General features: G+C 38.2%; 1 protein-coding gene and 2 non-coding genes across 3 annotated transcripts; all 3 read left to right on the forward strand.

The window, feature by feature from the left end:
* Nucleotides 1-4,013: 4,013 nt before the first annotated feature.
* rpl18a (ribosomal protein L18a) lies at nucleotides 4,014-10,161 on the forward strand. Its single transcript, XM_088644713.1, has 5 exons — nucleotides 4,014-4,134; nucleotides 6,003-6,182; nucleotides 6,548-6,677; nucleotides 8,155-8,264; nucleotides 10,012-10,161. The coding sequence occupies exons 1-5, from the start codon at nucleotides 4,117-4,119 to the stop codon at nucleotides 10,102-10,104; spliced, it is 531 nt and encodes a 176-aa protein (XP_088500839.1). The 5' UTR covers nucleotides 4,014-4,116; the 3' UTR covers nucleotides 10,105-10,161.
* On the forward strand, nucleotides 7,196-7,324 carry LOC148654780 (small nucleolar RNA SNORA68). Its single transcript, XR_015941521.1, has one exon. It is a non-coding gene; the product is annotated as a small nucleolar RNA SNORA68 (small nucleolar RNA).
* Nucleotides 9,291-9,419, forward strand: LOC148654781 (small nucleolar RNA SNORA68). Its single transcript, XR_015941522.1, has one exon. It is a non-coding gene; the product is annotated as a small nucleolar RNA SNORA68 (small nucleolar RNA).
* Nucleotides 10,162-11,807: the final 1,646 nt, after the last annotated feature.

The raw sequence follows: 11,807 nt of genomic DNA on the forward strand, positions 1-11,807 counted from the left end.
CGGATTACTTGTCTCTTCCTACAAATGTAGTTTTAAACAGCCCCGTTATTGGTTGAGACACATTGTATTGAAAGGCAAGGCTAAACGCGCTGCTACATTTATGTCTGTTTGGGAAAAAAACAATATTAAACTATCGAAGTGCAGTATATGATTTATCACTACCTTTTAAAATGTTAACCGATCAAAAATAAAATCCCCTGAGTAGATAAAACTCCTGGTTTCACTATGAGTTATCATCAAGAGCGTTGGGTGCAAGTAGATTAAAAGTCACAACATTACTGTAATCAGTTTCTTAAATGTCAATAAAGGTTATATTGGGGGATTTTCTGATTCTAGCCTAAGGGGTATCTGTTTGGAGTTAGCAGGTTTGTCACTGTAATGATGTGAGGTTATGAATGGCTCACTGGTTTCCTCCCTTAGGAACCACCACACGCTGATAAGGCCTGACTATAATAGTATAAGCAGTAACTCTTCCAGTGACTCTGATGGACTGCTGTCTCACTGGATGTTGGAGCAGTTGTGTTTTGCACTATATACTTGCAGTATAGGCTAAGGGATAAGTGCTTTGTTGAAAATAGATGTTTAACTAACCCCTCACTGAACCAACTAACGAGGTGCTTCGTTGGAACTTTTGCAGGTGTTTGTTTTCTACTTGAAGTTTGGATATCTTCAGTTATGAAGCACAAAAGCAAGTTCTCATTTAGGAACTCAGAACAAAGCGTTAACAAATAAACCTATTATTAAGATTATTTGCGTTCATGTATTTGAGTGCTCAGGTGGAATAAAAACCAGCAGGGGAGTAGGTGAGTATATTAAGGGGGAGTTATGGGTTATTGTGTGTAGGACAGCAGTGTGGAGTAGCACTTAGTACTCCAGATTAGAAGGTTATGGGTTTATTCCAGGTGACACACTGTTGTTGTACCCTTGAGTGAAATAATCCACTTAAATGTGTATCAATGGGTGCTCTCCAGGTTGTCACTGTAAATTAATTTTGTTTGCAATTGCTCTGTCTTGTTAAATAAAAGCTTTTAAAACGATATTCACAATGATACTAATATGACTTAGCATGTTTATATCAGATAACAGACTATAATAAAAAACAGAATTATTAAATATCAGAAAAGACAAGAAATAACATATGGTTTAATTTAAGCAGCGTTGAACAGAATGTCCACCAGACAGGGAAGAGGTGTTTCCAGCCTGCTGGCACAAGTGCATCTTATTTCCAATGCAGTTTTGTTCTGGGGTTTCAAAGAATCCCAGAGCCTTTAGAATACTGGGAAGGAGTGTAGAAGTTTCAAAAACCTCTACTAGGTACATGTATAGTCAAAACTAAATCAGTTTTATATTTCATGTCACCAATTTGGAGAATATAAAACTGGACTAAAGCTATACAATTATATATAGTGGCTATTTTCTCACATAAGGAGGTGCTTAGTTCAGTTAAGGGGGGTCAGAGATAATTTAGAATAAAGACCAGCCCACTTTATCTCTCAATGATCACTACTGATCATTCCTGAAATGTTGCCACGTTTTGAAGACCTGATCATTTCTGGATGGCCTATAAGATCCTGCTGGACTCAGGTTGGCCAGCCTTGCTAAAGCTGTTATCTGTGCCCCAGCTAATAAAGTGAACTATCATGATTGTTTTGGGACTAAAACTGTCATGACTAACAACTTCTAAAACGTATGGTTGCTATAATAAATATTAGGTATGTGTATGTAGACCTTTCATGGGTCATTGTCTTATAATGAATTATAATGAAAGTATCCTGTGCATTTTTTAGGCTGTTATGATTAATCAGGGCAGCGTAATGTAGTGGGTAACTCTATGGAGTCATGACTGGTGGGAAATGGGTACGATTCCCTGCTGTGGACACTGCTGGTATACCTTGAGTGAGGTACAGTACAACATAAATTCCCATATAAATGAGAACCAGCATTGCTGGAGGCTGGTTCTGCAATGGAGAGGTGTCCCATCCAGGGGGAAGTCGTGTGCTCTCTGATCACTTAACACCTTAGAAACCGGGATGGGTTCTGGTACAATGAGTCATTATGTCTGATTTGAATAGAATTACAGACCTACCTGGAGCAGTCAATACACCTATACTGTAGATACAGTATACATCCCAAAATGAACAGCAATATTAATGTTGTTTTCACACATACCCCATATAAATGCTTATACTCAAGTCCCATTCAAATCAAAGTTTATTTATCAAATGCACAACAATACAGCATGCAGCAGTAGTTGCTGGCAATGAAATCAATTGTCAGAAAAAAAGGTGCTATGCAGGAGATTAATAACTAATTACTATTAATATAATTATAGAAAAAGTAATTATAATAGCCAATGTCATGTTATTAATAATGCAATTGATAACTATATTAGTACAATATGCACTGCATTGCGTTCGTTAATTATATCCGTTTGATATTTTGTTACTATCTAATTTACTGATTTAAATCTGTTACTTTCGCCCTGTTCTCTGGGGTTAGAACCATTAATTGCACAACAATACTTGTGCTATTATTAAAACAATACTAAACTGTTCAGAACCCATATACTGGTGCCTATTATAGCAACTGTCTATTTCGCTTGTGAAAAAATCAGGACCACTGAAATACGCATGACTTAACTCAAATCACTATCCCAGCCACTCCCGGGAGGGGGACCCGAGACGAAGTCGAACACGTAATTGCGCGCGCTCGCTTCATTCCCAGTCCAAGCACTCTGATTGGTCGTAGAGGAGCAGAGCAACGTGCGCTTTGATTGGGCCTTCAACCCCCCTGTAAACTGCGCGTTCAAAGATCACGTGTTTCTGGCGGCCTATCATACTCTGCCATGTTATTTCCATTTATCCCTTTCTGCAGCAATCAGATACCAGGAATTTTTCAACACTGAAGCGGGTCCACAACTCTAATGACAGTACTTCAGAAATACTCGGCAGTTTCCGATTCCTCTTTATATTTAATTCACACCATTTCGAAGTAGTACTGCCACATGCAATGAAGGAACACGAAGTACTAATTATCCAATGTTCTTATACATGTATTATGCGGATCAAATACATGAAGGAATTTCCAAAATAATCATTACTTTCCAGAGACTCACTTATAAATATTTCACCTATTTGATACAAAAGAGGTATAATTTCCCTGTTGTGGTCATAGATAGACAGATAAGACTTTCTTGATCCCGAAGGGAAATTGAGGTGTTACAGCAGCCCAGCCCAAGACAAGCAAAACCAGACATCGGAATAGACGAAAAATTCAAATAAGTACAGCAATACAAAATAAATACTTGTATACACTTAATGCAGTGTAGCAGAATATGGGGTACTGATTCCGTTTTACCATATAGACCACAAAAAACCGACGAACGCGCTTCCCAGTCAGTTAAAAAGCAGTACTTTAACAGTATAATCATTTCACCCTATCTTCACCTACTCGAGTACCTAATCATTTTAAAAAAATTGACGCACTTTAGATTAGTGCCATTCTTCCTACAATACCCGTTACTGGTGCACTGGCCTTTGCTTTTATAATGTTTAAATCCATATTTTTCATGGAGTTTTTACGTTTTGCATAATTAATCACATTTGTCACTTATTTTATTATAAAATATATTTATTTTATCGCTACAAGCGCCAATATCTACATAAAACCTACCGAAATACCAAGGTGTTGTACACACCATTGTAAAGGCTGAAGTGCTTCAAGTAAATAAGCAAGATGGGCCGAATTGTCACCTCCAGTTTGTAATCAATCTTGAGTTGCAATATGTCCCAAACCAAATCCTGTCTTGAATTAGCAAACGTTTGATATAACTCCAAGTATCTGGACAACCTAAGCATCCCTCACAGTTGCAGTCCGTTTATTTCCTCAAGTCTCCCTCTGCTGCAGGAGAAGAAGGTGGGCGCATCTGAAACGCGATTGGTCGGTGGCAACTCTGTCGTGGACCTCTGTGCACTGGGATTGGTCATATCAGAGTTCAACGTCCAATCCACTCTTGGCAATCTGGCCTTTGGACCCACCCTATCCGCCTCGAGGTTTGACGTAGGCAATACCAGCGGAAGACGTTCTCTTTTACGGTTGCCGTCTGCGAGGGACATCATGAAGGCGTCCGGCACTGTATGTAAAACGGAAAAATAACCCTTGATTAGTCGATATATACAAAGTCCTTGTCGTTCTGTTATGTATTTATCTTTATAAAACACATTCGAAGTTGAAAATGTTGCAGTTGTATCATTATTACTGGTGTACTACATTTTCATTAATTGTTCGAGTTGCTCTGCAACATGGCGCTGAGGCTGATGTGCTGTGGGGAGCCATGTGGTGTAAATGCGATTCTTACAGGCATATTTAAAACCTTATGAATTGGGTATCCAGTCTGTTTTTTATCGTTTCGTCGTTGTCTGGAGCTTAAACTTTTTTAAGGCGGCAACATTTTTGAAGATGTTGGTGTTGAATTGGCTTTTAGGGATATGGGTTGAAATGTCCCCTTTGGACAAATCAAGGCCGGTAACGGCATCCGTGGTGGTTTTATGTGGGATCGGCGATAGAAATAGATAATCGGCAGGTGTTGAAATCTGATTGAGTCCATCCAAAAAGCGCAAACTCAATAAACATGTATTCCATTGGGTTTTGTTGAAGAATATAGCCCAATCGAGCGCTTCAAATCTCAACTATGGAGAGACGGTTTAGACCGATGCTTAGAGTGATCTGCCTTAGAAACCTATTTATTTGGGGTAAAATAACACCTAACGCCTAAATGCAAAAAGTGTAGAAATATGTGTCTTATTTGAAACCGACAACTGAATTAGATGTTAACAGATAACAGTGGAGTGTGCTGGACAATAGCATTTAGAAGAATATCACACTTTGAAAGGATCTTGGAGATCCACTATAAACGCGCTGCTTTGATCCGTATTTACCACATATTCTCTTTACTGAGTGTGTTTTTGTAACACATGCTTTTAGTACGCCCGTGTGCTGTGGTATATTGTCTTTCCTCCTTATCGTAGACCTTAAAATGTTTCACTCGTTTGAGAAACTTATATTTCAAAAAATGTCCTCTGTTAAAATTCAAGAATACAAAATATCACCAGTAAGCGAACCGATTCTGGAGTCACTAGTTTCGTGTTTATATTAAATGATAAAACTTTGTTCATTTAGGAGACTGAAATTGCCCTTGCGTTTTCCAAAGCAGCACGAAACGGGCAACAGCACCTGGGCTGTTAAGACTGAGTGCACACCAATGAAGTGTAATCTAGTCAGTGAAGATATTAAAAATGCTGTGTATGTGGATAGATGTTCATCTCAATTGCTAGAAAGGAATGATGTGTCAGTCTGTTGCACTATATGGGGTTTTCTTGTATTGACTTGCTTGTTCGAATGAAGTAGCCACTTTCACTGCTCTCCTACACACAGCAGCAGATCCACTGCAACCTATAAGTGTATAAGTATAATGCATCCTTAAGTGTGGAATTGTACGAGGGGGGTTGTTTGCTATAGGCTAGGTGAGAATACATGCTCATTTTAAGTTAAGCCCATTTACCATTTACTTTGGTTTATAATAATATAAATGTTTTTAAATGAAATCCATTTGTCATCCTTTGCTCAAGGAAATCTTGTTAACGCTAGTGTTCCTTTACCAGTGTTCCAGACATGTCAAAAGAAAGTTAGAGACTGGCTTACCACAATACAAAAGCATACAACGGTCCTGCAAGTTTTCAGAGTATCTTTTAATTGCTCATTTAAAGACTTGGGATTGTGTAGTAGCCTTGAATGTGTGGGAGCTACTGTTTTCCTTGTTCATGTAAGCATTCCGTTTTATATCTCTATACTTTTAGTATGGAAATCTTGGAGTTGACATTTGATCGCAAAAACGTACAAGTTCTGGCTGTACTTTTAATGTTTCAGAATTTTTCTGTAACGGTAAAAATTAAACTTTTGACTTCATTTGCTCTTTTCTTAAATGTTATTTTGTTTCTTTTCAGCTGAGGGAATATAAGGTTATTGGCCGCCTGCTCCCCTCTGCCAAGAATCCCACCCCGCCTCTCTACCGCATGAGAATCTTTGCACCTAACCATGTGGTGGCCAAGTCCCGTTTCTGGTATTTCGTCTCCCAGCTGAGGAAGATGAAGAAGGCTTCTGGAGAAATTGTGTACTGTGGACAGGTACTGCAGCCGTTTTTTTTGTGTTGCACTACTCAGCCACATTGCTTTTAGAGAAAAGCTGTTGTGGGCCATGATTCATCATTCATATGTGTCATTGGCGATCGTTTCATATTCCCAGATTCATTCAGAATGTAATTATGGGTCTTAAACACAACAAGACACTCCTGCATTTTCACATTATCGTCGAAAGCGAATCCGTGCAAGTCTACATGAGCAATTGAGGTTGTATAAACGGAAGAGTATTATATATCCCTGTTTAATTTCCAAGTGAAAGAGCCCCGTGAGATGTTGTTCAGGTTAATAATGATACAGGACGAAGTCGTACTCGAAAGACAGGATAAGAAAGGGATGTCATTCTTTCACAGGTCTTTGAGAAGTCTCCCCTGAAGGTGAAAAATTTTGGCATCTGGCTGCGGTACGACTCTCGAAGTGGCACCCACAACATGTACAGGGAGTACCGCGACCTGACAACAGCCGGAGCTGTCACTCAGTGCTGTAAGTACCTGTTCGGTCCGGCCAGAGTCTGGATTTCTAATTCAACTCCAGCCAAGTCACGCGCCTCTCATTTCCACATCACTTTGAAAAAAGAACACCACACAGAATAGAGTATTTTGGATGAATTCCTGTATTCTAATTGTTAAATCACTGGAAATGTGAATTTATAAGTTCAGCTGCAGTCTTCCTTTTAAACAAATTAAACTAATACTGGGAAGCTTTATTCGTTTTTTAGTGAATTTTGACAATTTTGTACTGTACCTTTTTTAAACCTGGAGAGCAGTGGCGCTCTGCAAGATGCTGTGCTTATTAACAGTCACACTGTTGATCCAACCCTGTGCATTTCAACAGATGTTAATGCCTGTGGCACATATCATTATTTCAGAAAGAAACAACTTCCTGCAGAGAACAATTCAAATCAATCAACTGGTCAACTGATTTGATTATTTTGACTAGGACCTGAATTATAGCAGGAAAGCTCCAGGTGCTCCAGGATGGGCAATACATATCTGAGGGTTAATGCACACAAACCCCAAGGTCATTATAGAAATGTGTAATGCTCTTGCTATGTGTGCAGAAAGGAAGAGCACCTTGTCGCCTTTCATGGGCTGCTGTGCTTATGAAAGTGAATTCAGGGTGCCACACTACTCAAAGGTGCTTGCTGTGCCTTTCATTTGAAAATTTTAATCTTGATAACCAACATTTTTATACCTGGCTTTGGAGTGATATATGAATTTAACTACAATATAAATATAATAAAAACATCCCTGCAAAATGTGGTAAAACAGTGCTATGCTTAGTATTTTTAAATTGGCATAGAAGAAGGAGCTCATGATGAGATAGCATGCTTATGTAATTTAGCATGTAATTTCCTAAGGACTTTAATTTTCACTGTAGAGAATAAATTGTGATAGAATTGTTTTATGGCGAGTCCTGCAAACTAGTATCTTCCATAGTCATACTAGAGATAATGTAAAATCTAAATACTGCTACCAGGCTAGTTTCAAACTATGGTTATATCAGTCCTGCACTGGCAATCTATAAAATATAATTTATTTCTTCAACTGTTTGCTCAACAATAAGCAAAAAGGTTAGCATAAAAGTTAGAAATGTGCTATTATTATTTTAATTACAATACTGTTATAGTTTTTTATTCTGTAATAATGTTTAGATTCTCTGCACAAATATATATAGTAACTACCTTAAGGATGCCAGTTATGTTTAACATTCCCAGTTACATATTTTAGTGGCAGCTGTTGTATTTCTTTCTTGTTACGGCTGAGCAGGTTATGAAGCGTGACTAGTTATTTTGCGTGCCTGGGACGTCTGCTGTCAGTCTCCTGCTGTTGATTGTGAAATAGCTGAAACATCCATTTGGATCCTTCAGCCTGGCGAAAACTAGAGAAATGATTTTTTTTCTGTTCACTGTGTTTTATTTGACTTACGGGACTGTTGTAATTTGTCATGAATTTTTCAGACCGGGATATGGGGGCTCGCCATCGTGCTCGTGCCCATTCCATCCAGATCATGAAGGTGGAGGAGATCCCTGCTAGCAAGTGTCGTAGACCTGCTATCAAGCAGTTCCATGTAAGTCTGAACATGTACAAGACCTGTTGCGACTCGTTCTCTGTGGTGAATTTTATACCTAACAGGTGTTTCCTGTCAAACGCTGTCCACAGAAATCATACACTATAATCATTAAAAGATGGAAATCTGGTTATTCTGAACATCTTGATTCGTATAATGGAGTCCTTCAGATTTAAGTTAACTTCTCAACCCTCTTGTCACAAAGATTCATGTAAACCTGAGAAAAAACATAATGTATCAAAGGGGGGGGGGGGTATTGCTACACTATTCAGTTTATAAATCTAATAATTTTATCACATATCTAGAGACGGATCTTTACTGTTAAGTACAGTCAGAAACAGTATCTGCTTCTTTTAAAATAAATTCACATCCTAATGTTGATTCCCACATTCCCCACACAATACAACTGCCAAGGACAAATATCTTTTTTTAGAATTACTACCTTGTTTAGAATGTGCTTCCATTATCTTTCAGAACATATGTTAAATCCAAAAATGATTTAAGCAACAGAAAATACTGTACAGTATCTGCAGTCATGAGAAATTGACAGTTTAGAAAACACGTCTTCTTTTGCATTGTTCTCCAACCTAGGTGGTTAGTACCTCCCACTTCTCCCAGCCTGGGCTTTTTTAAGTATTTTACAGTTTCCGCTTTGATTCCTTGCAGTTCTGTTTTGTCTGTTTACTAGTAGTTCTAACTTGACTTCATCCTTTACAGTAGTTCCTTTCATTTTGTATCCTCTTTGCCTTCCATCTTTTTATTAGTCTTTTGGCAAACAAGGGAAACTTTTTTCTTTCCCCATAATTGTACATTCTGCATGTTTCTGTACAAAAAAAATCTTTTTTTACTTAATGGCTTGAAAGCTACAAAGCCTAGGCTATGCAGGGCTTTGGAAGTACTTTAACATAGACTGTTTTGGCGAGAGGAATGATGCGGTAGCCTGTGCAGTGAGGGAATAAAAATATAACATGAAACAGTTAAAAAGAATGGGAATTTCTTGGGTTAAATATGTGGCTATGATACAAAAATGCACACAAACCCTAAGGACATTATTGTAATGTATAATGTTCTAGCTGTGTGTGCAAACAATAATAGCACCTTGTCGCCTTTCATCTGCTGTTGTGCTAATGGAAGTGAAATCAAGGTGTAACAGCTCTTCTCAGTTCTATAATAGATTGTCAGAAAACATACAATTGTTGATTGATAAAATATGTAACTGGAGATATTTTTCAGACTCACATAGCAGCATCTAATTTAATGTCATTTTACAGTTAAAATTGTAATAAATAAGTACCCCACAGCCCAACTACCACTGTAATCTAGTTTCCCAATCTCTTGTATTGTTGAAGGAGGTCACTGGTGTTTGAGGGTGATTTGCGACATTCCCCTTTACACCTTTTCCTCCTCAACCCTTCCCGTTTCCTGTAGCTTCCTATCTCCCCCCCCAAGAAGAGAAAACAGTAATTGTGTCCAAGATCTCTGACTCAAGGTTTTACAGCTCAAGCTTGTATCTCGCATGCAAATTAAATCTCAGTCTTTTTGGTGCTGGAGGAGATCATTTCATTTAACACAGACAAAAGACCAACACTGTGACCATTAAGACAGATGAAGCCCATTTCCTAATTACACGGATCAAACGCCAAAGCTTTTAGATGCATTCCATATCTTTGTTTAAAGGAAGCAGGGTTCTTTGGAATTAAATTCTTCCGGATATTTCTTTGCTGACGATAGTTTTTCTTCTGTCTAGGACTCCAAGATCAAGTTCCCTCTGCCACACAGAGTTCTTCGTCGCCAGCACAAGCCACGCTTCACCACGAAGAGACCAAACACCTTTTTCTGAATGAAATTCAACAACCTTGGACTCTGTATTTGAATAAAAAAACAAGGGTTCATTTTGTGTTGATCTCTGCATTCCTTTACTTTAAAGGTTTTTCCATAACTTGACCTGGTTTGATAGGTGTTAAGACTAAGCAGCTCCAAAAACATGAAAAACCAATCTTTTTGAAGTTTTCTCTGAGATATACTAAAACTGTTTTATCATATCACTGTCATTCCATGTTGAAAATGTGTTAGGAGTACTAAAACCAGTATTGCTGTACTGTCCAGTTGCATTCCTCTGGGCTTGAGTTTAAGTGGCTGGCAATCACAAATTCATTATTTTTAATTTTTTTAACAGCATTTTGGGGCAGTGAATTGATTGTTGATTGGAAAATTGTTAATGTAGGTATCAATATATTAATTTAGAATAGATCTAGGTGTACTATTTTGTTGTAGGTCAGGAGGATGCGTATGTGTAAGGTTCTCTTTGTAAAATCAACTACAGTCTGAGGAAACTAGTGGTGTAGTGGGAAATTTCCTAAATTCTCATTTGAATTTTGTTTTTAGTAATCAGTCAAAATCCATCCATTTTCTAACCACCTCCTCCAATTCAGGGATTTAACATGTAGTGATAAATAACAGGATTTATGCTCTCAGCACTATGTACTCAAAATAAGCACACGTTTCCTGAAATACTACCATTGCATTTCCTATCGTAGTTTAGTCCCCACCACCGTTGTACAGCAGGATGATGTGACGGCAGTTATAGTGCGCCAGTACGCTCACCATGCACCAGCTATCAGCGGGGAGGAGATTGGAGTGATGATGCCAATTCAAAGACTGCGATTATTAGGAGGACAGGATTGGTAAAGGCCAATGGGAAACTTGGCCAGGAACACCCCTACTCTTTTACATCTATACCGTCACTATACTGAGCCATTAGGACTCGCACAGACTGGAGGATTAGCGCCCCCAACTGGCCCTACTAACACCACTTTCAGCAGCGACTTCGTTTTTCCCAGGAGGTCTCTCATCCAGGTACTGACCAGGGTTACCTGCTTAGCTTCAGTGGGTTGCCAGTTGTGAATTGCAGGGTGATATGGCTCCTGCATCCTTGTTTGCTAATGGGCAATTCAGTTTTTTTATAGAAAACTAATAAAACGACTACATAAAAAGCGTTGCAAAATAATTATCCAGTTGTTCTTATGTCTTGTCTATATTTTCTGAAATGCACAGTACTGCAGCTATTCAATGTGTATTTTAAAATTGATAAATAGGACTAACGACGATATTGACAAATGTTGGTACACTGAGGTGCGAGGTTGTTTTCACGTTTTTTTTCTATTAGTCGACAGAGTTTTGAGTTTATACGTGAGTAATATAACTGGATCATTCCAATGGTATGGTACATGACGTACTAGTCAAAGCTTTTTATATGTAAAATAATAGCATAAACGTTACAATACCTTATTGTGTCTTACGAACGTGTCTGTTGCATATAATTGTCGTTTATTTTCATATTCAAGTCATAAAGAGAATGCATTTAATAAACTGTAATGAAAAGGTTGAACTACGTGCAAAGTTTATGATTTTTATCACTCGGAAAGATAGTCAAATGCCACCTTCTTAACCATACGCATAGGCAGAACAATGGGGCTGTGACAGTTTCATAATATTTTTGAAATTGATTAAATGCCGCCCCTTAAAAAACCGAATCTAATTCAA

The sequence above is a fragment of the Lepisosteus platostomus genome, chromosome 9 (assembly GCF_059453375.1).
Source record: "Lepisosteus platostomus isolate fLepPlt1 chromosome 9, fLepPlt1.hap1, whole genome shotgun sequence".
Lineage (NCBI taxonomy): Eukaryota > Metazoa > Chordata > Actinopteri > Semionotiformes > Lepisosteidae > Lepisosteus > Lepisosteus platostomus.

Coding starts and splice junctions, on each gene's coding strand:
- rpl18a (XM_088644713.1), top strand. Junction 6,183..6,547: donor AAATTGTGTACTGTGGACAG/GTACTGCAGCCG, acceptor ATTCTTTCACAG/GTCTTTGAGAAGTCTCCCCT. Junction 6,678..8,154: donor CGGAGCTGTCACTCAGTGCT/GTAAGTACCTGT, acceptor TGAATTTTTCAG/ACCGGGATATGGGGGCTCGC.